The following is a 27,861-nucleotide window of genomic DNA, read 5'->3' on the forward strand; positions in this document are numbered from 1 at the left end:
TCAACATCTGCGCAACAGCAGCCGTTATTAGCAAGGCTGGATTAACCATATGGGCAACTGGGCAATTGCCCAGCAGCCCACGACCTCTAAAGGGCCCAGGGCAGTGTGGGCACAAGCAAAATATCTGGTTATCTCTCATATGTTAAACTGTCCATCGGAGCCGTTGCTCAAAAATGAATTTTGGGGTAACAGGGTGATTTCTGTTTAAAATGAGCTGAGGACCAAAATGCTAATTGATTCTAGATTCTTGATTTTTATTTGTGTCTTTTCTCCCTCTGTGATGGCTCTATCAATTAAATACATTTGTACTGGGAATAGGTGTTGTTAAATAAATATTGGATGCTTTGAAAGTGGTTGCTTACTTATTTTTTTGTGAAAATTGATGACACTTCCTTCCCTATCTTTTTCTCTCTTTTTGTACAATGTCCTCGAGTGCCAAGAAAGGCGCCTTCCAAATAAAATGTATTATTATTACTAGTATAAAAACTGTATATTACTGTAATTTATTCTGTATTTTGCCAAATTATGGTTATTCTGGGGTCGTGATGATGGGGCCCTTGAATATTGTTGCCCAGGGTACAGCAAAGTGTTAATCTGGTCCTGGTTATTAGCCGTTAGCGTCCGTTAAAACCATCACACCACCACATGGGTCGTTTCCGGGGAGTGTGTATGTGTGTGTGTAGTGTGAGTAGCCGTGGTATTCTTGAACACATCCCATTTTCAGTCGCGGGTAAATTGCTAACGATACATCGTCAGGAGTTACTGAACTATTTGTGTGTTTTAATAAGTGACGCACATTTTATATAGCGTATGGTGTTCGAACGTTCATTCCCCCGGTTTGTTTTGGTCGCTGTTTAAACTGTTCCAGCAGCAGTTGAGCTCCAGTCTGCACCGCGACCACAGACGGAGGAAGAGGATGTCGCGCGGGTGAGTGTGGGAGACATTAACGTTGTCCATTTCAACAGAGTGTGTTTTGTGCAGTGCGCTCGGTGGGACATGTCTTACAGGTTTGGTAGTTGAAATGTAAAGCAAGTGTAGCAGCTGTTAAACGAGTGGTTGCATTGCATGTTTGTGTGTGAGAGTGTGAATGAGACGGCGGTTTCCCTCATGTCCGTTTAAAGCCGTTTTTGTGTTGTGTCATGGTAGTGAGCTGGGAAAAGATGGACCCGGCTCTTTTCCAGAAGCAGTTGCACAATCTGAAATTTAGTATGCCATTTGTGTTCTTTAGTTTGCCATTTGTGTTCTCTGTGTTCTCACTAACTGTCATGTCGGCCAACTTTCTCTATCACAGAGCCATGCATCACAGTTAAGTTAGCCAACATCGAAATGATGACAAATGCCTTCATTTGCGGATGAATGTGTTGCATTTGCCCACATGCGCCTCTGGAGGCGGTCTACTTTCTGAACTAACAGTCAACGTTTTCTCAAGCGTGCCCATGATAGCCAAGCTAGCTTGAAGTTATAGCCAAGTTGCATCCTAAATTAATTCGTTTTACACTTTTTATGCATAATTAATCGCAATAATCGTATCTTAATAGTTGCAAAGTACACAATTTAGATGTATAAACATAGCCTAACGACCCCCTTTCAAGTTATGTTGAAGTATCATTAGATTTGGTTTGCACGAGCTAATGGCTACTAATTGGCTACAAAGCCAACTTCGGTGAATTTATCTGTGGATCTTTATCAAGCTTCTCTCTGGAGCACATTCATGCATTTTGAGTAGTTTGCAGGAGGGGAAATTCTATACAAAAGGTTGTAAACAACCGTTCTAAGTTAGGTAAATGTAAACATAGTTATATCTTAATTGTATTCTTTATGTCAAACATGCAAGTTTCCATGAAACAGTTGGGGCTGTGGTGACCAACCGTCCTGAAAAATCTTGTCTCTTGGCTACAATTTATTTCAGACAACACTGTTGAAAGTCTCAAATGTTTTTCCACTGATAAAGAATACCACAGTTAAATGTGTGTGTTTTTATTGGTTTTTCCCAGTTTTAACGTGTCAACTAGTTTTTTATGCCATTACTTGTGCACTTCCTTTTGATTAACTGTCTTTACCAAAGATTTCGAGGCTAAGTTGCAGCATTTATACAATATAAGAAGTGGCATAGTGAGAGAGAGAGAGCAACCTTTTATTGAAAATTGATTGCGATACACTGATGCAAAGTGAATGGAATTTCGTTTGAATAATTAAAATGGCATCTAAACTTAATAGCAGGGTTATAAAGTCCATATACCATGTCATATGTTTATATCAATGTGTACATGCTGGGATATCTAATCATCTTCTGTGTCTTCTCAGTCTTTGGAATCTTCATATGTTTAATTCCAGTAATGCATGATTTAATTATTGGTTATCTGTGTGGTTGCAGCATTGAAGACGAGGGGGATAGTAATATGGGCATTGACACTGACTCGGATGCAGCAGAGAAGAAGGATGGTACCAAATGTAGAAACAAATGGACTCAGGAAGAGGTGAATGAAAAGAAGACTCTGACCCTGATATGTATACTTGAGACATTATTCTGCTTATTATCTGGAGCAACACACTACCATTTTATACATGCTATATTGTATCTGAACTGATTTCTTCTTGTGTGCAGGATGAAAATCTCAAAATCCTGACCAGCAACATTGGGCAAAAAGATTGGAAAACCATTTCCAGTTTTTTACCGGTAAGTGCTCAGCGGAAGAAAAATCACTTGAGTGAGAGAATGAATGAACCAGCTTGAAGTTTTGTTGAATAGTTAAACCAGGTGGCTTGCAGTTTTTTGTCTGTCAAGTTGTTGAACAAAAACTTTAAATATCAAACTCTGAATGTTTTTTTGTTTTGGCAGGGGCGGACAGAATACCAGTGTATGCTCCGCTGGAAAAAGCACCTAAATCCTGATTTAGTCAAGGGATATTGGTCCAAAGAAGAAGATGAAAAGGTTGCAAAATTACACAGAACATCCGATACAGACATTTGCTGTTTGCATTGTCCCCTTTCACTTTGTACTCTGTATTAAATATGTATTTGCTGTGGACAGATAATTCAGCTGGTGAGCAAGTTCGGAACCAAACACTGGTCTATGGTTGCCAGGCACCTGAAGGGACGGATGGGCAAACAGTGTCGTGAGCGCTGGAGCAACCACCTGGACCCACTGATCAGAAAGACCTCCTGGACCCAGGAAGAGGACCTCATCATCTACAAAGCCCACTGCCTTCTGGGAAACCGGTGGGCCGAGATTGCCAGGCTGCTCCCTGGAAGGTGGGTCGGTTAGCTGTGGATGTTTTAACCAAAATTACTTTAAACCTAGAGTTTGTAATATTTAGCCAGATTTTTAGTATAAAAAATGTAAAAATGATAACACTGTGCAGCAGTTAGCAACTTTCTTTAGAGAAAGCAGAGCATAGAGAAAAGCTCAGCAGAGAGGAGTCACAGGCGAGATGATTCGAGATGATGCAAAAGTGAGTCAGGATCTAGGCTTAGCTAAGAGCGACCATACATAAACCTGCTGTACGGCATCTCTCGACCACTCTCTCATCGACAAGCTGTAAGACGCGAAATTGTGGATTAATGACCAGGCTGCATGAAAACATCCCTGACTTTGCATAACAGGTACAGGCTGCATCATCCTGACACCCGGCATCGCATCCGCATATAGGCGTTTCCACTGAGTACTTTTGAAAGCGGCCGAGTGTTTTGGCTACGCCCGTTAGTTCGCTCTGGGAAGACACCCCAGGGACCCATCCATTGCAACAGTCTCTTAAACACAGAATATCAGTTCAGGTGTAGGTAGCGGGTTGTTTGGAAAGTTCACTATCTATCAGTATCTATGGAGTTTGATCTTTGCATTTAGGAAATAATGCATTACTTACACACTGTGAAATACAGTCCCCAATTGTTTTGAGCATGTTTCCAATATTCACAAAGTGCACCTTTTTAAAATGTGTATTTTCACCTCATATTGCAGGACAGACAATGCTGTGAAAAATCACTTCAACTGCACTATTAAACGTAAAGCAGAGTTGGGCTTGCTCAAAGACGACACTGACAGCATTTCCCTTGATATTCAGCAGTTTGTGGAAGGAGAGGTACAGTACTTAATTAGATTTGTACATACTGTATCAGGCTTTAAAAAGTTTTTTTTCAGATTTTGCAGAAATTAAAAAATATTTTATTAATTAGATTATGGTAGTTGATTAATTATCAAAATGTTTGTTGGTTACAGTTTCAAAGATAATGCTGGTTTCAGGATATTATGAAATCAATACTAACATATTAAATTCAATACTAGTGTATCATTAAGGCATTACTGGTTAGACTGTGAATATATATATATATATATATATATATATATATATTCAAAAGAATAGCAGTCCAATGTGACTAACCAGATTAATCCAGGTTTTTAGTATATTTTTTATTGCTACATGGCAAACAAGGTACCAGTAGGTGCAGTAGATTCTCAGAAAACCAGCAAGACCCAGCATTCATGATATGCACGCTCTTAAGGCTGTGCAATTGGGCAATTAGTGGAAAGGGGTGTGTTAAAAAAAAATAGCAGTGTCTGATGTTGACTTTACAAACTCAAAACTATTTTGTACAAACTTTTTGGTTTCTAGGATTTAGCAATCCTGTGAATCACTAAACTAATATTTAGTTGTATGAACACAGTTTTTTATAACTGCTTCACATCTGTGTGGCATGGAGTCAACCAACTTGTGGCACCTTTCAGCTGTTATTCCACTCCATGATTCTTTAACAACATTCCACAATTCATTTACATTTCTTGGTTTTGCTTCAGAAACGGCACACCTATTGTTACCTTGTTTGCCATGTAGCAATAAAAAATATACTAAAAACCTGGATTAATCTGGTTAGTCACATTGGACTGCTATCATTTTGAACACTACTGTGTGTGTGTATATATATATATATATAATATGATATTTTGCAGCAAAGACACTAGTTTGCATTCACATTGTATTGTTATGTATATGTTTTGTTACAGGTGGACTTCAAGTGTGATGTTGTATTGGACACTGAACCAGTAATTCCCAAAGTGGTAAGCTCGCTATGATGGTTTTCTTTTATGATTCGGCTGCGTTTGTTTCTAAACTTAAACTGAAGGAGAAACACTCATATTTTGCAGATCAATCATTTCATTTTAAGTAATTACAAGAGTTGGCTGTTGATTCTGTCATAGAAAAAGTCCTAAATCTTTATATATTTTCTTCCATGATGTTCCCAGCCAGCAAGCTTGGTTTCACTCTCTTACTCGTTGCTTTGCTGCAGATCAGGCCAGAGAAAGAAAAGAAGCAGGAGTGTCACAAAGTGAAGCAGAAGACTGCTGTTCTGCTTCCACAGCCTTCAGCATCCATAAGTCCCTCCTTGCCCCCCACTTTGAGTTCCAGCCCCAGCTCTAGCTCTGGCGCTGCATCAGCAGCTGCAGCAATCGACCAGAAAAAATTTGTCAATGCAGCACTGAGGATGATCGCTGAAGACATGCTGCCCCTCAGGTGACTTGTGGTGCTATTAATGTCCAAGTCAAATAAATACTTTACCTTCCCTGGATGATGTCTTATGTTTCACCAGACTTTAAATTGGCAGCAGAAGGATAGTTGTCTTTTCTATATGTGTATCAAATAGACTTCTAACAACCAGTCCAGATCCAACAATCACACTTCATTCACATTTAAAAATGCACAATGCCAAATTGCCAATGTATCTTCACTTTGTTCCCTACAGTTTTGTGGAAGGCACCGGCTTTAGGTCATTCATAAGTACCATCAGCCCTGAATGCAGCAAGCTATCCCAGCGTGTCATGGGCCTCCAGCTCTACGATGATGTGGAGAGAACCATCAAGCCTCAGCTCATCCGCGACCTTAAAGCCTGCCTTGCCAAAACCAAAGATGGTGAGGACGCCATTCATGTCACCTTTGATCTCTGGGCAGGAGATCAATCCCATCCAGTGGAGGAGCCCGTCGTTGTCGTGCAGCTCCACTTTGTCAGTGACACCTGGCAGATCCGCCGCCCCATTGTGGCCTTCCGCCACCTGAGCCACAAAAACCTCAGCACCGCTGTGGCCAGGGAGCTGGAAGGTGTGCTGCTGAGCTACGGCATCTTTCCTCGCAGCATTGGCTACGTCATCACCAACCAGGCCAAAGCAGCCCTGGCTGGGAACAACTTGTTCTGCGACTACAAGATCATGTGCTCATCCAACAGAGGAGAACCAGATGGAGATGAGATGGTGGCATTTCTGTCGGACCAGATGTCTGAAACAGAGTCCCCTTTTTCAGAGCTGCAGATTGGGACCAGGACAATCTGTGTGGCCCAAACATTGCAGCTTGTGATTAAGGAAGCACTGAAGAACTCCCGTGTTGTGGAAAACTTGCTCTTGCAGGTCCACAATGTGGTGGCTTTTTTTAGAAGCAGCGCCTACTGGAGTGAGGTAGGAAAAATTAAAACCGATTTTGCAATGTATTTTGTTTTTGTAGAGCTAGATAATCCCGGTCAAGTTTTTAGAGATGAGGCAGCAGTAACAGGGTGTTTCGTTTTATTTATGTATTTATTAGCCTTGATTATGAAAGCTTTAAAATTCAGTGTCCTGAAACATCAACGTTTAGTGAGAATGTTTAGTTCACTGACATCAGCTGTGATTGGAAAGGTTTGTTTGAGAGCTGTAGAGTTATGTGAGTTCACAAATTAAACTACAGTGTCATGCTATTTGAGATGGAGCAACTAATTAACATCACAGTTAGAGATTTATAACTTGTTCAATTGAGCTCTGACAACATTTTTTAGTTAATGGAAACACAACACAGATATTTCCATTTCTAAATTGCTTTAACCCTTTTTTAAACTCATTTTATCGTTCAGGTCTTGTTGAAGGAGTGCAACGTGTCCCTGTGCCCTTCCTCCAGTAACTGTCGCTGGAACTCCATGATGCTATCTTTACGCCGCATGGTGCAGGAGTCCACCTGGAGCGCCATTATGACTCTCCTAGCCCAGGCCCGCATAGAGGCCAATGACACAGCCAGCGTCCCGCCTCTGATCATGGCCAAGAGGGAGCAAGTGATTGACATCATGGGTCTGCTTGAGCCCTTTGAGGAGGCACTGCAGGTAAAGAAGAAAGTTAATTTCATGGATGGGCTGGAGTGTAACATTTAACAAAAATTCGAACATGGATCATTCTAATATGTAATATTAATTGTGAATATAAGTGATTTTTTTTTAAAGCCCTAACATCTTTTTGACACCAAGCCTCTCCTCTTTATAATGGAATTTTCCAAATTTTTCTTGGTTTTCTTGTGTTACTTTTTTCTGAAAATTATTTTGGCAAATAATAAACAAAGATTGTCATCACTCTAAATCATATACATCGATATTTCCATAATTTAATATTTACTTTTGTCACTGGTAGATTGAGACTGGACTCAAGGAGAAATATTTTGTTTCTGAAATATTGTGTACATGGAAATACAGTTCTGTAGTATAAGGTTAGGTGAGATTACTTTCTTTTTGCCTCTTCTAACACAGGTCCTGCAAGGGAATGGAGTGACCATCTCTTTTATTACACCTTCCCTCATCGGCCTTGATAAGACCTTGGAGAGCCTTGTCACCAACTACACCCACTTCAACAAGGCCCTGCGCACAGGCCTCCACACTCACTTCCAGTCCCTGATTCACCAGAAGGACATGATACTAGCTTCTGTGCTGGACCCAAGGATCAAACTGCAGGTATTGAATCAGGACAAAAGCATTCCTGTTTTTGCCATTTTGAATCTGTAAAGTTGACGATCTGAAAACTTCAAGGAGGGTTGCAAAATTGCTTCATATGGCATTTTATATCAATGTCTAATAATTCCTGTAGCCCAACGTTTATAATGAGCTCTATATTACATCTCTGAGTACATAAGAGAAAAAATACCTATCTGTACTCAGAATCAGAAAGCTCATCCTTACTTTTTTTCCTCAGCCATTTTCTGATGCCAAACTGGAGCACCAGACAGATTTCTTAACGCCCCCCTCGAAGTACGAGGCTCGATCCATTGTGGAAGCTGCAATAGGAAGCATGGAGGCCTCAGCATCTTCCCCTGTAGAAGCGGATAAAGACCAAACAGGCAAGGACTTGAAGGAGCCGGATGGTGAAGAGGAGACCCCAGACGACATGGTGATTGAGCAATCTGGGGCCAGCTCAGATGACAACACCTGCGACGGAGTCAGCAGAAAGGACCTCAAGCGCAAGTCTATCTTTAATTTCCTCCAGCCGCCTGCAAAGACAGTGAAGATGACGGAGCTTGATGTGTACCTCTCGGAACCACTGTGGGAAAGCAACTCCAGTGTGCTGTATTGGAAATCTGCGACTCGCTTCCCCCTGCTCCAGGGCATAGCTAAGAAGCTGCTGGCAATACCGGCCACATCAGGGGGCTTCGACCGGCTGTGTCCGATGGCAGCGTGTATTGTAAAAGCCAAGAGGAACCGGCTGCCACCTCACACCACAGAGAGACTGCTTCTATACAAAAACTCTTTAAAGACTGTAAAGGCTGTTAAAAAGCCCAGTGGGGTTGCCAAACATTGATAGGTTAAGTGACTTTTGGGTCTGGTTGTGTCTTCCTCCACAGATGAGAATTAACACAATCCCTCAATTAAATTTCTTTAGTAGTCAACAGCAGGAAAATATATTAAAAGTATATTGAAAAAGGGGCTAATCTACTCAGAATATCTCTATTGAAATAATAAAATCTAGCTCACCTTTGCCCTTCACACAAAGTAACTGAACTGCATTCCAGAAAATATGTAAAATAAAGACTAATTCAACACTGTAAGAATCTGATGTTGCCTTTAGGACACATATTCTTTGAAGACCTTGTGCTGCTGCTGACTTCTCACAGGCAAAAGAGAAAATAAAGCATCTTTGGTCAGAGTCGTTGCAGCATGTGTAGGGTTTCTAATTTGCTAACTGGCTCCTCCTAAGAAGACACTGCGAGGCACACATTCCTTTATGCTGTTGAAATAATTTGAAAGTTGCTACAATCAAATCAGCAATAAAGTACTACACATCACACTTCTACAGCAGCCTGTGTTCCTCTTTATGCAGAAAATGGATATTTATTGCTGTACTCTTTCGCAGGTAGATGGCTATTGTACCATTTTTTGGTACACAATTAAATGAGAAATCCCATATTTGTGGCCTTTTATTTTCTTATTTTACAATTTGTTTATAATACTATTTGTTATTGGTCAGCAATGCTCAAAACTTGCAACAATGTTTTTCTCTCTTTTCTCAAGAGTCTTGATGATCGACTGTTTATGCTCTTAACTGAATTATAATGTATGATGGGGGTTGATGGGAAAGGTAATTCTGCATCGAACTTTGACATCATTATACAGGTCGGCTTTTAAAGAAAGTAAAGTTCACTTTGAATGACAGCTCAAATATCCAATCCGAATGAACTTGTATTAATTAATAAAGCTATTTTCTCTACAGTTTCCCGTATCTGTGGCCTGCAGTTCTCACGTCCGTGGTGTGAATGTTTTTAAGAACAATATCTGGGTTAGAATCTAACCAATACTGTAATCAGCTTGGAACGGTCACTACAACATGTAACAATAGCTATCGGTTTTGAGAATTTTAGCCCAAGCACGGATAGGATTAGGTTTAATAACATTGCTTTTGGAAATCAGACCGGTAATTGTGAGTATTGCACTGTAATGTACATACAAACAAAGTTTGGTGGTTCGATCCCTGACCATGGCAGCCTACATGTCGAAGTATCCTTGAGTAAGAGACTGAACCCCAAATTGCTCCCGATGCTGCGTTCATTGGTCTGTGAATGAATTTCCAATGGTGGCAGGTGCCACCAGTGTGCCCTGGTAGCCTCGGCCCCCAGTATGAATGTGTGTGTGTGAATGAGCGCAGTCTGTAGTGTAAAGTGCTTTGAATAAAAGCGCTATATGTGCAGTCCATTTACCATTTTTACCATTTACAAACCTTTTCAAATGTTATTTAAGTTTTGAAAAAAATAAGATTTCCTTTATGCGCAATTATAGTTAAAAGACATTAAAATGCCCTTGTTAATGTAATTATTTATTTTCAATGTATTTATTTGAATTATCTTATACATAACATACCATTGGATAATGAGACATGATGCCAAGATTAAAACAGCCCAAAAATAACTGCATCAGCAAGTCATGGCAGAGTCATGAAGCTCGAAAATGTCAAATAATTAAAATCCAAACAAAATGAACTAGGACTGCAAGCAGTACTGAACGGGCCCTTGCAATACACGCGTGTCGGGGCAAGCTGCCGTCGGGGTGTGTGTGTTACAGGGGCCAGTCTATACCACCCCTATGTATAAGTTAGACCACTGTATTTTATACTTCTTGACTTTTTTTTACATTTATTTTATTATTTTATTTTATTTTATTTTATTTTATTTTATTTTTTTATATTATTTTTTCCTGCGTTTCTGCGCATGAGCGTCTTTTTCCGCTTCTGCGCATGTGTAGAACCGCAGAAAAATTTAATAAAAATAAATTAATTAAAAAAAATAATAAATAATGATAAAAATTTCAAGATTTAAAAAAAAAAAAATAAAGAAAATAATATAAATGTAAAAAAAGTAAAAAAAAAAAAAAAAAAAAAGTAAAGAAGCAAAAAAGACAGTGGTGGAAGAAGTGTTCAGATACTTTACTTCAGTAAAAGTACTAATACCACACTGTGAAATGACTCCACTCCGCTCATTTTGCCTACCTAATAAACTTTTAAGTGGTTTAATTTATAAAAACGGGTAATAATTTTAAATGTATCATGTTTTTCATTTTAAATCTTGACCTGAAAAGTAACTAAAGCTGTCAGCTAAATGTAGAGGAATAAAATGTACAATATATGTCTCAAAATGTAGTGGAGTAGAAGTATAAAGTTACATAAAATGTGCATAAAAGTACCTCAAAGTTTTACTTTAAGTCAAGTACTTGAGTAAATGTACATAGTTACTTTCCACCATTGCTACCTGCCTCTTCTAACTTATACATATCAGTTAAGAGTCCTCCTTCAGACACTGTATGAGGATTAAAGGGATAGTTTGTGCATTATTATACAAAACTTGGTACAATTATTGTCAATGCCCTCCTGAGGATAACCCTTTAAGGTTTTGTTGATCGGCCCCTAGGTGGCACTGTGGTGGCAGTCTAATTTCATATTTGGTACCGTGGCCACACTATAACACTTAAGGCAATGAAATTCATAGGGGTGGTGTAGACTGGCCCCTGTAACGCACACACCCCGACGGCAACCTCTCATTGAAAAATAAAAACTCAGTCAACCAAATAGTAAAGTGGTCTAGCAGACTGATTGGTGAGCCACAGCTCAACGTGGAGACCTTGTACACAAAACAATTACAGCGCATTACTGGTTCAATTTTAAATGACAATTCCCATCCATTGCACACAGAGTTTCAGCTCCTCCCCTCTGGGCGTAGGTTTACAATCCCTAGGTGCAGAACAAAAAGAAACAAAAACAGTTTTGTCCCTGCTATGCTTTGCACAGGGGTTTATATATTGTTGCTTTTATGTATGTTTTTACTATTTCTATGTATACATTTTAACCTTCATCTACGTTTTTTACAGCCAAAACAAGTTTTATTTTATAATTTATAATTTTATAATAATATTTTTTTTTAAGAAGAAAAAAAAATCATTCGAAATACAATGGGGACCTCGCAGGTCGTTGCCTGCTCGGGCCCTAATAAGAACACAACAATAAAGAAGTTTGATAATATTTCACCATTATCCCTCGTCATCAGTGATTGGCTGGACAGATCGCCTACGTCACACGAAAACAGTGCTCAGCTAGTGCTTCCGGAGTCGCGACCTCTCTTCAGCCATGTGCATGGTAGAAAAACAATCATGGAGCTGCTTTTATAAAATGTGAGTAAGAAAAACAAAGCTGCTTTTTGTTCCCGTTTAGAGAAGACGAAGCTCTGGCAGGACTCGGAATGTGTCAGGCATGTGTCAGAAGTAAAACACCACAAAGTAGCCGGTAATCTAGCGAGGTAGCTTAGCTAGCTAGAAGTTAGTTTTCGACATGGCTCTGTACATGAAAGCCGCTGAGATCCTGGAGAAGGCCGAGATGAAGCAGGGCGCTTTGAAAACTCTGGTTTACGACAGCAAATTTGCCAACATCAAGCAGCTGTTCGCTCTGGTTTGTGAGACCCAGAAGTTTTCGTCCATCCTGGAGGAGATCATCGAGTCCACCAAGCTGCTCAAACAGACTAAGCTGAGGATACACCTGGCCAAAGTGCTGGTGTACGACCTGCTGATGGGCCAGGGGCTGAAGTGCGGCGGCTCCTGGAAAGCCATGATGATGAAGCATCGCTCCAGGCTGCAGGCGGCGCTAGCCCGCATGAAGGTGAAGCAGAAGGTCAGCAAGAATGAGGACCTGCTCCCGGTCAGCGTGCAGCAGCTCGGTGGGGTCCGGCTGCCCCGGTATGTGCGTGTGAACACCGTGAAGACCACCGTGGAGGACACTGTAGACTACCTGAAGAGGGACGGCTTCACCTACGTGGGACAGGCTGCCAGGCTGGATGACTTAACCCTGAAGGAGAAAGACTTTGTGATGGACATGCATCTTCCAGAGCTGCTGGTCTTCTCTCCTAAAACGGACTTCCATGACCACTTCCTGTACAAGGCTGGCCACATCATTTTGCAGGACAAAGCCAGCTGCCTGCCCGCCTTCCTCCTCAAACCTCCACCTGGCAGCCATGTCATCGATGCCTGCGCCGCCCCCGGGAACAAATCCAGCCACCTGGCAGCCATCATGAAGAACAAGGGCAAGCTGTTTGCCTTTGATTTGGATGCCAAGCGTCTGGCCACCATGTCCACTCTCCTGCTCCGAGCTGGGATCACCTGTCAGCAGCTGGCCAACCAGGACTTCCTGAAGGTGGACCCTGACAGCCCGCAGTATAAAGATGTCGAGTATATCCTGCTGGATCCATCCTGCAGCGGATCAGGTAGAGTGACCAGATATTCCTGTGGTTTTTGATTAGCTGCCTGGTGTCTTGGAGGCCCGGTTTGTTTACCAGCCAATTAATCAAATTGTAAAGGTCTCTCAGGTTCGTAAAATTGGATCCCAGAGAAAAAAATCTGGTCTCAATGCAGGCCTTTTATGAGGTTACAGCGCTGGACTCAGACTGACACAGCTCTCACAGGATCCCAGTCAGAATGAGCCACGATCTTAGTCACAATTCACATTTTCATTCTTCTACAGAAGTTGGATTTACACGCAAACCAAATCCTATTGGCCAGTTACCTATGACATGGACAGGCCAACAGCTGTTGAAGTCTCTTCGAAGGTTATGATAGACAATGTGTGTGTGTGCGTGTGTTGTTTTAACAGGCGCGTATCTAAACAAGATCACATATTGTGAGAACACACTGCCCTGTCTTGTGCCTGTCTGTGAAAGAAGGACAGAGCTACAGTGAAGAAAAACACTTTGGTAATCTGTCTTCTTATAATTTTCAAATGTAATATAACAGAACAGAGCACATCCTGACATCCCACTGATCTTATGGAACATGTGACTATAGTTTCATAGTCACATAAGTTATGCTAAAGTAAAATTATAGTTTAAAAAAAAATAAATGTGTCTAGTCTAGCCTGTTGTCAAATTTCAGAGGTCTGAGTTGTTAGCAAACATTTCCTCTCTACACCCTTCCATATGGTTTAATTTAAATAACTGTTTGAGGCCCATAGAGGCAAAAATATCCAGTGTCACATTGAAAAGAAAACATTAAGTCTAAAACTGCAAACAGATTTGTGTATCAGAACTTTTCATCCCATGACCCCTCTGATACCTCTTGTGTCCCTTTAGAGGGTCCTGAGGTTGGAAACTATCAGACAAGAGCACCTAACTATAGGTAAAGTAGATACATGGGCTGAAGTAGTAAAGTTCTGTTCACACATTGATGAATCAGCATTGAAATAAAATGCAATTAAAGCAAACAACTGCAAAAGGCAAGGAACATAAAAATTGATTAGACAAATTACCTATGTAAAAATGCTATACAAATGTGTGCAACCCAACTGTTTCAGAATGAGACAACTGTACGGGTTTGTGCTTGTTGTGCAAACTTGTCACTTAATTAATTAAAGAAGCAGATTCTTTCTTAATATCCCTGCTAGCATATCAGTATTTCTCACATTCAAGAAAATCAGATCAGAAACCAGAATACTAGTGTTCCTGTATACAAACAAATTGGAATTTAAATATCATATAATCTGTAATCTGTGTTTGGGGTCCAGGTATGTTGTGTCTCCGGGACGATGCGTCTTCTGATGACCAGGAGAAGGTTCAGGCTCGTCTGGCCTCCTTGGCCTCCTTCCAGCTGCGCTGCCTGAACCACGGCCTCAAGTTCCCTCGCCTGAAGCGCCTGGTCTACTCCACCTGCTCCATCCACAGTCAGGAGAACGAGGACGTGGTAACAGCCTGTCTGCAGCAGAACCCCGACTTCAGGTATCAACGGTCCACTGTCACTAAAACAAACCTAGAGATACGTGCAAATATTTGAGCACATGCTTTTTATGGTACTTATTTAATCCTGAGTGACACTGCAATTTTTATGATGGGGAACCAGCTCTCAGTTCCTGACTTCAGGAGTTTATTTTGATGAAACTGCTCCCTGAATGCAATTGTTTTCTCCTCCAGCTTGGTTTCTCTGCTGCCTCAGTGGCCTGAACGGGGCTTGGAGCCGCTCACTCAGTGTCTGCGTGCCAGCACCGCCAAGACCCGCACACACGGCTTCTTTGTGGCTCTGCTGGAGAAGCACAAGGGAGCTGGGATTAAAAAACAGGAGCCAGTGGTTCAAATAAGGTAAAAACTTGGGTGTTGTCTAAAGTTTTAGAGGTATAATAAGTACGTTTGCAAATTAAAATGCCTAAAAACATCAAGACATATCTCCTTTGTGCATGTGTCAGCGTCAGAAGCTGTCATAAATAGTTTATACAGTTTTAAGCCACATTTTAAGGATATGTTTTCTTAGATCTTGGTTGTTTTTAAGTAGATATTAGGGATGGGAGTTTGGAAGAAACCTGCCTACTCGATTATTTATAAAGTTAACGATCGACTAATCGATTAATTGCTGCATGCATACATGGGCAAAATAAAAGTTATATATACAGTACTATGCATAGCCTGTTTTGCTAACGGACACTTTTATTTTGAAAGGACGAAAAGAGACTTCCTGTCAATTGTAAAACTAAATCAACTGAGATACTGTAAAAATAACGTCAAGGACTTCAATGTTTTATGTTTTAAGTGTGTTTTGTGTTTAAATACATTTTGTATCAAATTAAACTCAGTAATTCATGCTAGCAAGGTTTGATACAGTTTTGCTCAAATTAACACTTGTATTTCTCTGTGTTTTATAATTATTATTGCAGCTTTCAGTTTGCAAACTGTAGCTTTTTCCAACTTAATTCTCAGCTCATTGGCTTATTGACCTACGGCCGCAGAACTGAACGCTCGGCCGTGTTTCAGTTCAGTGAGTACTGACATGCAGTCAGGGATAAAATTAAAAAATACACAGATCGATTAAAAAATTATCTACATTATCCAATACTATTTAAGTATGCCTTAAAATCCTATTTTATTAAATCCTATTGTTATAATGTAAAATATACCGTTAAGTAATATTTTCTCCAATTAAGCCTTTTTTTAATCAGTTAAACTGGAGGATGTTGACTATAGCTGTCTGCTCTGTCACAGGGAGCCGGAGGTGACGCCTCTCAGCCCGTCCACCTGCGAGAAGAGACCTGCAGCTTCAGAAGAAGAGTCTGAAGCTTCAGAGACGGAGGACACACCAACACCTGCAGCGGGACAGACTGAAGGGACACCCGGCAAGAGGAAGAGGAAGAGGAAAAGGAAGAAGAAAAAGAAGGCAGCAACAGTGGAGTGATGAGAAATTAAAAATGGGACTGCTACAGCATGTTGTGTGGAGGGAGGAGTGCTCTATGTAGAGGGAATGTCACAGAAAAGTAAAGAATATTTTTTACTGTATCACATCTCGTGTTTTATTATTGCTGTAAAGCTCTGCAAATAGTTTTTTCAGAAACATTTCGTCACCCTTTTAAAACAATCGCCTAAGTCATTTTTCAAGTTTTGCAGGAAACACAAAAAACTTCACCAAAAGTGTAACATATGACATTTATTGATCAATTCACTCAAAAAGAATGTAATAAAGGATGGCTATTGGCATAGTAATAACACTGTGTGTAAATTATATAACTAAAGAGAAATAAATGACTTAGGCAATTTTTTTTGAAGATGCCTTTGTGACTTAAGTGAGATATGGTAACACTTTATTCTGAAGGTGTCTACATAAGAGTCACACAAGCCTGTCAGAAAGTGTCATTAATGTTCATGACACATCCCATGTCATGTTTATGACACGCTCATGTCACTCTTATGTAGAGACCTTAAAATAAAGTATTACCATATCTTGTTTAAGTCATAAAGGCATGTTCAAAAATTGCCTAAGTCACATTTTCTCTTGACTTAATCTTGGCATAATAAATCTGCTTAAGTCACACACTTGACATAGGCCATTATCTTAAAGGGGTAAAATCACATGATCTGATCACCTGAGGATGGAGGAGATTTTACCATAGGTGGCCAGCGTCATGAGGAGATGATTTAGGGAAAAAAACAACATTTTGACAAAAAATGAATTATTATTTTAACAGTGTGACGATTTAGGTGTTTTGAAGTGAAGTGACAGTTTTTATCCAGTAGAGGGCAGAAAACCAACAGCCAACCAGCTGAAGAAGAAGCTTATTTCCGGATCAACAGTCAGCTATAGGCTGGCTTTTGTAACACGCTTATGCAAAAGTATTTTGTAACTGTTGGACGTTGTTGTTGTGACCCGCAGTTTGTAGTTTCTGGTGGTAGATAAGTTACTTTTATTAATGTTTATATCCTGCAGTATCAAACCATACATGAAGTTAACTGACCACACTTTATAATAGTGTGACAGGGGAAACAAGTTAAAATACGGCGGTATTTTTTTTGCCTTGTTCAAATCCGCGTCCAGCAGCTTCTTCCCGGCACTGACAGCAGGATGTCCCCGGTGCCTAAAGTCAGACTGTCCGGAGGTCTGGAGGTCTGCCGGGTGCTGAACGGGATGTGGCAGGTGTCCGGGGCGCACGGATCAGTGGATAATGCCAAAGCAGGTAAACATTGAGCCGGTTACATGATTTAAATATATATGTATGTATGTATAATAAAATGTTGTTTCTTGAAATGTTTTGTTTTGTCAGTTCAAAACCCAAACATATTATTTTATGCTTAATTTATGATATTTATAAAAAAAGTCACTTTGGGAGTCTGGATGCTTTTTCTGTCATATACAGTTGAAACCAGAATTTTACATAAGAGTGTGTCATTATCCACAGTGAAACGAGTACTGTACCGACATGGGCTGAAAGGCCACTCTGCCAGGTAGAAGCCATTACTCCAAAAGAAACATAAAAAAGCCAGATTACAGTATGCAAATGCACACAGTGACAAAGACCTTAATTTTTGGAGACATGTCCTGTGGTCTGACAAAACTCTTACCTGTTAACTGTTATTATATGAAGCTTACCAGCTTCAGCCAGCATCTTCACAAGGTCTTTTGCTTTTGTTCTTGGGTTGATATGCACATTTTGGACCAAAGCACGTTCATCTCTGGGACACAGAACCCGTCTCCTTCCTGAGCGCTATGATGGCTGGACATTCCCATGGTGTTCATACTTGGGTATAATTATTTGAACAGATGAATGTGGCACCTTCAGGCATCTGGGAATTTCACCCAAGGATGAACTAGACTTGTGTAAGTCCACAATTCTCTTCCTGATATCTTGGTTGATTTCTTTTGACTTTCCCATGATGTTACACAAAGCAGCAGTGTGTTTCAGGTGTGTCTTAACATACATCCACAGGTGTGTCTCAACTTAACTCAAATGTTGTCAATAAACCTATCAGAAGCTTCCAAAGACATGACAGCATCATCTGGGCTTTCCCAAATTGTTTAAAGGCATAATAATGTTAGTGTATGTAAACTTCTGACTTTGAAGAAAGTAATAAAAAAATCCTTCTCTCATTATTCTGGCATTTAGCAAATAGAAATAATTTTGGTAATCCTAACGGACCTAAAACAGGAAAAGTGAGAAAAAAAGTACATGTGTCTTTTTATATAGTATATGTAAACTTCTGGTTTCAACTGTAGGTGTCAGATACTACTTGTCCCATGCCCTTAATGTGTCGGTTAACAGTAATAATAATAATAATAATAACAATAAAACATTGAATCTAAATGTTTCCCTCTTGTCTCTCCAGTTGAGGCCATGCAAGCCTACGTAGACGCTGGTCTGACCACATTTGATATGGCAGACATTTATGGGCCCGCAGAGGAAATATTTGGAAAGTTCAACATGGTACACACGCACGCACACACACACACACACACACACACACACACACACACACACATGTTTCAATGTAGTAATGTTTATGAGTAACATATGCACTTACTTGCTATTTTGTTCAGTTTTCCTCCTTTCAATACGTGACATTATTATAAAGGGCAAATATGACAACAATACGAATGATTATGCATTATTATGCAGGAATATTATTTAAATTATTTAAGTGGATTTCAAATAAAATGTCAGTGTTTACTCCATATTTTTGGTCTCTTGAAGTATCTTTGAATATATATGAGGTCCCTGACAAAAACTTTACCATTTCTACCACATCAGATTTAATGTTTAAAAATGCATGGGTTGAAATAAAACCCTAATAGATAAAGTCACATGCAAAATTTCCATTTGCTTTAGATTTAGTTTATATTGTTAACTGGAATGATCTGTGGAGAGATCAGCAGTCACACAGTGAGATGTTGTGACACTTCATCTTGCCAGATTCATTTCTTTCTTGCCTGACTCAGCCATATAAAACACAAGAGGGAGCTGATGTACTGTTGAAGATTGAAGTTGGTGCTTCACTGAGGCCAGTGTGTGTGCGCGTGTCTGTGTATATATGTGCGTGTGTGTGTGCGCATGTCTGTGTGTGAGATTTACACACTTTTTTACACACATTACACACCATTTTCCATGGTTTTCTTGATAATGATTTTGGTTATTATCAAGAAAACCATGGAAAATGGCTAGATATCAACTATTAAAACAAAGACTTATGAGCTATTTTTGCTGTTATCATTATATTTGTCCAAACAAATGTACCTTTAGTTGTACCAGGCATTGAAATGAACAAGAAATTGAAGAAAAAGGGCGGTCTAATAATTTTTTTAAGTTAACGTATATATAGAAGCGAGACATGACAGGTGAGACAAGACAGAACTTAATACTTATGGTAAAATGACAGGACTACTGCAACAGTGAAAAAAAACCCAAAAGAGTAATATTAGTTGTTATGGTGTGGGGTGTGTTTTAGCAAAGGTGCGGGGTTCCTTTGTGGGTGTTTGTGAGTATAGAGGAGCCAATGTGGTGGAGTGATTCAAAAAAGAGTGATGATGAACAGAGTTTTCCTGGCAGGGACGGCTAGTGATATCCCACGATCTGACCATTTTATCACATTTTGTTCGTCTTTATCTGCAGTTTTTTTCTATAAACAATTTTATTTTGCTATCAGTATTGCAAACTACCAGCACTTAGAAGAAAACTGTACAATTGAATACAGTTTTATTGAGGTAAGTATGATGGATACTCGTTCCTGCCTGGTTATTGATTTGTCCATCCAGCTGTTAGTGTCGGTGTTCTCCACAGAGCGGCAGATACTCAACACACACATTCAGAAATGCTCTCACACTGCACTCACACACAGATAAGCATTCACAAGAGGATGAGAAGTAGCTTTTGCTTTCTCTGCGTTTCTTTTACAAGCACACACACACACACACACACTCACAGGTCCCGGTGAGGCTCAGATCAGAGGTTTTGTGGTTGATGTGCTGTGACAGTCTAATGGTATCGACCGTGCTCTCAGTCGTTCACCTGGAATAATGTGCAGAGAAACACAGAGCTCTTCTCTCCGCCAACCAGCCTTTCTCTCTCTCTGTCTCACATTTTACCTCATTGCACATGCTTTCAAGGCTCTTTGTCACTGTTTTAATCAACTAATCAACAGACAGATCTTAACTCAAGCATGCTTTGAAATAACTTGCTGTACAGTATTTTTTAGCAGTTCAAAAGTCGAAAGGACTGTTGTACAATATTTAATAATTTGCAAGATATTTTGTATGGAAATAATAGGTTATGAATTATAAGTTCAAGCTAAAGAGAGCTGACAGCTCAATTCAAATGTTTGGAGTTTGTTATTGTATTGTTCTGACTTTTTGATCTGTAGAAGTGGAAGTCATCTGGGGATGACATCCCAGCTCTGCAGGGTCTGACGAAATACGTACCAAGTCCAGGACCAATGGGCCGCAAGGTGAGCTGCTAACAGATCTTTCGAGACAAGAGTGGCTCATGTTTTACAGTGAGAACACTTTTGTCCACTAGAGAGCAGTGTGCGTCTTTGTAAAAAAAAAAAAAAAATCAAACATCCTCTTTACTGATCGACTAAACAAATGTAAGGCTTCATAGAAATTCTCAGGAATTTTTTTGGTGTTGTGTCCATTTCAATGATTCAATCTATACCCTTTGTTTCATGAGGTCTTATCATTCACAATTCACATCACAAGTAATCATTCAGATTTTATTTGTGGTTTCAAGTTATTTGTACATACAATATACCAATAAAGAGAGAGTAAACAAAGATAAACAAACCAAAATCATGTTTCTAGTTACGATAAAAGATCCAGTTCATAGATTCACAGATATTAGTGCTAGAGCAATACTAGTAGTACAATACTACTACTACTAATACTGGCCAGTATTGACTTTTTGCATATATTGGTATGTCAGCTGATAAGTAATCAGAAATTTCAAAACAGAAATTAAAAATACTTTGTCCACCAGAGAGCACTGACAAGTAGATTTTTCAACTGTAAAATGTCCAGGTATCTCGGTTAAAATTTGACGTTATGTGTTAATTTCAAAGATTTACTGTTGGTTATCAGATTTTTAAACTCCCAAATATCAATGGCAGTCTCAGAAATCCAGTGTCAGTTGGGCTATATCTGTCTGACATTGTATGGTTGCAGTAATTTATGCAGTGAGACTTCTGAATCTGGACCTTGAGACTGAATGAAACTCTGCTCATTAAATGGGTTTCATGTCTTTATTTTTACTGTTGACAGTAGAGACATTGCCTTAGGTGTCTCTCTGTGTGTGCAGGTGGTGGAGAAGGCGTTGCAGCGCTCCTTAACCCGTATGCAGGTGGACAGTCTGGACTGTGTTCAGTTCCATTGGTGGGACTATAGAGACAAAAGATACCTGGACGCACTGGGACACCTGTCCGACCTGCAGCAGGAGGGACTTATACGTACGTAATTTGAAGTACACAATGCAAACTGTAAAGTACAGATACACTGAAAGAAACAAAAATAATATTAGACTCTGACCAAACATATTAGCAATACTGATAATGGATATTTCAGTATTGGTGCATGCAGTATGTTTCAATATATTAATGTTTTATTGGCTGCATTTCATGTATATTTGAGATGTCTTAATTTATTACCTAGAAACTGAAATTTGGAAAAAGCCAGTAAGTGGACCTTGAGTTAAGCTTTTTTTAATCAGAGCTTTCAACTGCATCTTATGGGCTTCATCAGTTGATGGAGTCCTTGGTAATCTCAAAGTTTTCATCTTCTGAGGAAGGCCATGAGGTTGAAAACTTCAGATTAAAAAGAAATTTGGACCATTATGTCATTATTGGATCATTTGAACTCTTGAATATTTATGAACAGCAGACTAAAAATTCAATGAATTAGACTGTAATGCTGATCACACATATTCTCACAGTAATATATGCCTCAAGTGTCAAAAAAGGGAACGCAGATCTGTTTCTTGATGTTTTTTTCCTGTAATCTTGGATTTGTTATTCTGAGAAGACTTGCCTGTTTCTTCTTTTTTTTCCACAGAAGAGCTCGCCCTCACTAACTTTGACACACAGAGGCTGGAGGAGATCACCAACAGAGGCATCCGCATCTCAAGCAACCAGGTATCACTTCCACCCTCATGTTAATACAATACTCCTTTAGTGCATCCATTAATCATATATTTAATGTTTCTGCCATGCAGGTTCAGTACTCTTTGATTGACCAGCGACCTGCAGCAAAGATGGAGCACTTCTGTTTAGCCAACAACATTAAGCTTCTTACTTACGGCACTCTGGGTGAGATACAGAACATCACACACATCAACATGTCATAGTATAATACGTCATATAAATCATAAAAAGATTTAGTATCGTGCAATATAAAAAAAGTCATATTATAGTATGTCATAAAAATTCATATAAAGTCTTAGTATATTATGTCATGAATATTCATATAAAGTCATAGTTTAGCATGTCATAAAATGTAATAAAAAGTCAAAGCATCATATGCCAAGAAAAAGTAAAGTATAGTATACTGTGTCATAAAAGTAATAAAAAGTCATGGTATAGTATCTCATAAAAAGTCAAAATATAGTTTTTCATAAGAATTAGGAGGATTCCTAAGTCATAGTATAGCATGTTTTAAAAATTTTGTGAGTCGTAAGTATGTCGATTTTTGTAAAAAATGCTTAAAATGGGTCAATTTTAGTCTGTTGATACATATTAGAACATAGTTTGTCAAATAAATAACAGAAAAACACCATATTTTGGGACGTCCAAAAATCCCCGTCAAAAAAAGTAATACTCTAGCATGTCGATTTTTTTTTAATTGTCAAATTTTAAAATGCCTAAAAATGTTTAAAATGAGTCAATTATAGTCTGTTGACACATGGAGTAGTATAGTTTGTCCAAAAAGAGAAAACCCATATTATGGGATGTTCCAAAATGTCCCCCCAAAAAAAGTATGTTGTCAAATTTTAAAATGCCTAAAAACACTTAAAATAGGTCAATTTTAGTCTGAAAAACCATATTAGGGCATAACATGGCAAGAAATGACAGAAAAACACTATATTTTGGGATGTCCAAAAATGACCCCCTCAACAAAAAGTCGTATGTCGTTTTTTGTTTTTTGTGTTCGGATTTTAAAATGCCTAAAAATGCTTAAAATGGGTCAATTGTAGTATGTTAATACATGTAGTATTATAGTTTGTCAAAAATAGCAAAAAAAAACACGGTAATATGGGATGACCCCCTCAAAAAAATACCATAGCAAAACTCATACTATAGAACAGAAAGACATTATCACATTTGTTATAACTTTATAGGCCAGTCATTAAAAAGTCAAATGTTTCAAGTTCTTTATTGTGATGTGCTAAACAATTTCAGAAATCATTAATTTACGATGAAAATCAAACTTCTCCCTCTACCAATGCTAATTAAGTGTATATCACAGAAGAAAAATCATTCAAGTAAGATTAACAAAATAAACAAAAATATATGTTAATTATAAAACAAAATAATGATTATGTTTGAGGTAGTCTGTATTTGCAGAAATAATAAACAGATGTAAACCATAATGGAGTAAATGCACATTTATAATAACAACTAGTAAATAAATAAAATGTAAGATTACAATGTCAAATTGATGGGCTCAGAAGCCGTCCTGAAAAATGTTATCAGAGTTTGCCATAAAAACTGGCATTGTGTTATATGTAATAAAAAATGTAAAACCATACTATGCCCTATAGTATGACCTCAAAAAACATCATAGTATTATTATTATTGTTGATAATGGCATGTATGATATATCCAAATAAAATATCAAAACATTACAACGCCCAAAAATTGGGGAGAAAAACACCATACTATAATCAAGGTTTTTCCACAAAAAGGTCATAAAATTTTAAAATGCTCAATGGCTCAATTATAGTCTCTTGATACATGTATAGTTTGTCCAAAATAGTTAAAAATACAGCATATTTTTTGACGTCCAAAAATGACCCCCTTAAAAAAAAGTCATACTATACTATGTAAATTTTTGTCAAAAATCTTCAAATTTTAAAAAGCCTAAAAATGCTTAAAATGGGTCAATTGTAGTCTGTTGAAACCTATAGTAGTAAAGCCATACAGTATGATGTCTAACTGTCATTAAAAACGTTACAGTATAGTATGACTTCATCATTTAATTAAAATTGTCATAGTATAACGTCAAAATGACATAAAAATGTCATAGATAGTACGACCTTAAAATTTTCTGAAAAAGTCAGAGCATGCTTTGTCATAAAAATTATAAGTCACAGCACAGTATGTCATAAATGTTATTGAAAAGACATTCAATCTTCATGTATTAATGTTTTCATCATTTGCTGTTACTTATGTACATGAATATCGCTCCAGTAGAGCAATTTCACTGAACGTTAAATGATGTAAGCAGCACATTTATCAGTGTAAAGATGTAAAATGGAGGGTTTCTGAAATGGAGTCAGTCAATGTGACGACACATCCTCTCCTCTCTTTTCTCCTCCTCCACCATCATCACTCCTTCCTCTGCCTCCATCTCTGCATCTCCTTCTGACCTCAATGGTCTCCATCTCTGCCCTCTCTCCCCTCCCTTCCTCTCAACTTTCATTCGCATCACCCATTTCCTCCTCTCCGCCCCTTCGCTATCTCATCTGTTCTCCTCCTCCATCCGTTTATCCATGCCGCCTCCTCTTCCACCTCTCTCCTTTCACTCCATCCTCGCTGACTCCTTTTAACTCTCCCCCATCCCTCTCTCACTGTGCTCTCCCAGCTGGCGGTCTACTCTCAGAGCGTTATCTGGGGAAACCGGAGCCTACATCGAGGGCGGAGCTCTCCACCGCCTCCCTCTCAAAGTACAAGAACATGATCGACTCGTGGGGTGGCTGGAGCCTTTTCCAGGACCTCCTTGTCGCCTTGGAGGCTGCTGCCAGGAGACATGGATGCTCGGTGGCCAGCGTGGCAACACGTTACGTGCTGGATCGCCCGGCAGTGGGCGGGGTCATTGTGGGCTGTCGGCTAGGCGTCGCAGGGGCGGGGCAACACATCAGTGACAGTCTGCGTAGCTGCAGCCCCGACCTGGAGCTGTCGGTGGAAGATCTCGACGCCATCCAAGCAGTGACACGACGCTCCGGGGACCTCATGGTGCTCATAGGGGACTGCGGGGATGAGTACAGGAGATAAAGGGGGAGGGGGGAGTGATTGGGTGTGACAGACGGGGTGAGGAGGAGGAGTTTAAAAAGAGAGATGAGAAAATCAGTTCAAATCTCCATTAAAAATGTTGCCGCTTTTGTTGACTCTAATCCATATTTGTTTCTTTATACAAAGACAGCAGCTGCCGTTCTGTTCTGCATTATTTACATTACATCATACAATAAAATGACCATTCAGTAATCCAGCTATTACAGCTTTAAGCATGCCTGTTCCTTTTACTTTTGTACAACCTGTGAAGATGATGTGTGTCATATAAAGTATAAGTATTTTACCCACGGGATATTTGATGAAACACTTTCCTCAGCACAGCAGCAAATTCTTACACTGCTGAAGTGCTTTTTAATGTGGGAGAGAAACTTCTCATTCAGGATGAAATATAATTGCACTGAGATGCACAAACAGTAATCGTGTTAAATATACATGTGTAGTAAGAGAAATGTAAGGATCTGAACTATATTTTCATGCTTTTATGCTGTGATTTGATTCAGTATTGTGTATATGGCGTCTCATTGTAATTCTGAGGGTTTTTTTGTGTTTTGAGGAGAACTTTATGTTTAATTTGAATCAAATAAAAATCATCTTAAGGATTGTGTTGCAAGGGTAAATAAAACGTTTTTTCATCAAATTTGTGGGTTTCCTAGCTTTCTGTAAAACTGTATTAAAGGATTATTTCACACAATTGACAAAAAAACGAATTTTCTCACTAAACTCTTGTGTTATGCCATGCCATTAGTTTACAAAGAACAACTATTTTCAATTAGGTTTTCATTTCTGCTGTTGACTTTTTAATTTCCCAATGCTTTGAGCTTTGTCAGTATTGGAGATGTCTCGGCAACAGATGTATCCCAAAACTTAGATTTAGTTGACCTTTGAAATTGATATAATGAGACAATGAACTGTACATTAATATTCCTTTGTGTCTGAGAAACTGGCCATGAGGTAGACTGTATGTATGTGTGTGTGCGAGTGTGTCGGGGGGGCAGGGGCTCAGTGAAGTGGAAGCAAGTCGGGAACCCTGTAGCACTGTCTGGACCTACACATGACGAGAAAGCGAGAAAGTGTACATATATATGAGCTACAAAAATGGTAGCCTGATCATATAAAATTCACTTTTAGGATGTCCATGTCACATGTAGTATGAATGATGAGAGTTTGTGTGATTTTGGGCCTTCAATGGGTGCATAAATAGGGTGTAGTACACTAGGAATTTTAATAATTATAATTTAATATATTAATACTTGAGGGAACATTTGCCCTCTCTGTATAAATAAATCTGGATATTTAAAATTGTTTGGGACATTTAAATAAATAATTAGTGCATAAAGTTGACGTTTCTTCATTTGAAATGAGCTCAGATTAAAATACATACTGTAATCACTAGCGTTAATAAAATAAAAAAAATATAACTATCACGACCATATTCATGTGCTTGAAGCATGTTTTAATGCAGATTTTTGTTCTGCATGTTCAGTATGCATGTTTGGAAAGTGCTGAAGTAGCAATAACTAAGCTTGACAGGAGGTGTGTGAGCCACTCCACATGTCTTCATATGTGCTATAGTGTGTGTGTGTGTGTGTGTGTGTGTGTGTGTGTGTGTGTGTGCATTAGTGGACAAGAATCCATACGACAGATTGAGAGATATACAGACAGATGCAGAGACGGCAGTCAGGACAGAAACGCCCAGCCTGTCTGCGCTCCCAGCATCTACTGTATGTGAACAGGACGAACACACACACACACACACACACACACACACACACACACACACACAATCTGTCAATCCATTTTACTTTTCTCCCTCACACACACTCACAGCTGACACACACTGTTCACCTCAAAGGCCAGACAAGCTCCTGCTGAGCTATAGGATGGAGGTCAAAGGCCGCCCCAAATATCACATCCAATCTTCTGTGGTCCCTCTTGCCAGCTGGAGCTCGGTACAAAGGACAGAGGAGTACAGGAACACAACACTGCAGAGACAAAGAGCACCTTGCTATATTTGATAAAGATTCATACAAACAAGAGTTTATCCTTACAGCAACTATAGAAAAATAAAATGGGAAGATTACAAATATAGTCAAACTGTAATTTTCAAATCCTGTTTCATAATTCTCATGTAACATGAGTTGATTTGCTAAGTTGCAAACAGTTAAAATGACATAATTACGTAAAAACACACATTTTACTGTCACACATTCATGCTGCAGTCTTTGTGAATCTTTCAATAGGCTTTTCAATTATTAACACACATTAAATATGCACACCACATGGTGGATGTGGGCTTGATGCTACTGACTTCAACCAGTCACAAGGGCACTTTAATCTAAATCTAACCAAAGATACGGGCTGCAGAAGGTGAGGCACATATCTATATACAGAACTGTACATGTTTACATAAGAGGACATTAAAAAGCGTAAAGGACCCACAAGGTATTTTCTGCTGAATGTCCCTGAAGAATGGACAGAGATGCTCAGAGAAGTCTTCAGGAAAAACACTATTTCATCTCCATTCTGTCAATCATTTAGTACAATCAGAAGTCAGACGTTGGTGAACAGATATTTAATTTCTAGGTGAAACTGGATGAAAAATCACCAT

The 27,861-nt window shown here is 39.1% G+C and overlaps 3 protein-coding genes across 3 annotated transcripts; all 3 read left to right on the forward strand.

The window, feature by feature from the left end:
• Window positions 1-676: 676 nt before the first annotated feature.
• mybl2a (v-myb avian myeloblastosis viral oncogene homolog-like 2a) lies at window positions 677-9,491 on the forward strand. Its single transcript, XM_059334124.1, has 12 exons — window positions 677-927; window positions 2,375-2,477; window positions 2,606-2,677; window positions 2,840-2,932; window positions 3,032-3,252; window positions 3,959-4,079; window positions 5,000-5,053; window positions 5,284-5,507; window positions 5,737-6,439; window positions 6,868-7,110; window positions 7,528-7,728; window positions 7,967-9,491. The coding sequence occupies exons 1-12, from the start codon at window positions 917-919 to the stop codon at window positions 8,567-8,569; spliced, it is 2,649 nt and encodes an 882-aa protein (XP_059190107.1). The 5' UTR covers window positions 677-916; the 3' UTR covers window positions 8,570-9,491.
• A 2,437-nt stretch (window positions 9,492-11,928) lies between these two features.
• On the forward strand, window positions 11,929-16,239 carry nsun5 (NOP2/Sun RNA methyltransferase 5). The gene is made up of 4 exons (XM_059333379.1): window positions 11,929-13,004; window positions 14,297-14,507; window positions 14,700-14,864; window positions 15,759-16,239. Exons 1-4 carry the CDS (start codon window positions 12,080-12,082, stop codon window positions 15,946-15,948), a joined length of 1,491 nt encoding a protein of 496 aa, XP_059189362.1. The 5' UTR covers window positions 11,929-12,079; the 3' UTR covers window positions 15,949-16,239.
• A 526-nt stretch (window positions 16,240-16,765) lies between these two features.
• On the forward strand, window positions 16,766-25,885 carry LOC131970997 (uncharacterized). The gene is made up of 7 exons (XM_059332255.1): window positions 16,766-17,221; window positions 18,369-18,466; window positions 20,397-20,480; window positions 21,329-21,476; window positions 22,078-22,157; window positions 22,238-22,331; window positions 24,826-25,885. The coding sequence occupies exons 1-7, from the start codon at window positions 17,110-17,112 to the stop codon at window positions 25,233-25,235; spliced, it is 1,026 nt and encodes a 341-aa protein (XP_059188238.1). The 5' UTR covers window positions 16,766-17,109; the 3' UTR covers window positions 25,236-25,885.
• Window positions 25,886-27,861: the final 1,976 nt, after the last annotated feature.

Source organism: Centropristis striata, chromosome 5, assembly GCF_030273125.1.
Source record: "Centropristis striata isolate RG_2023a ecotype Rhode Island chromosome 5, C.striata_1.0, whole genome shotgun sequence".
Taxonomy (NCBI): Eukaryota; Metazoa; Chordata; class Actinopteri; order Perciformes; family Serranidae; genus Centropristis; species Centropristis striata.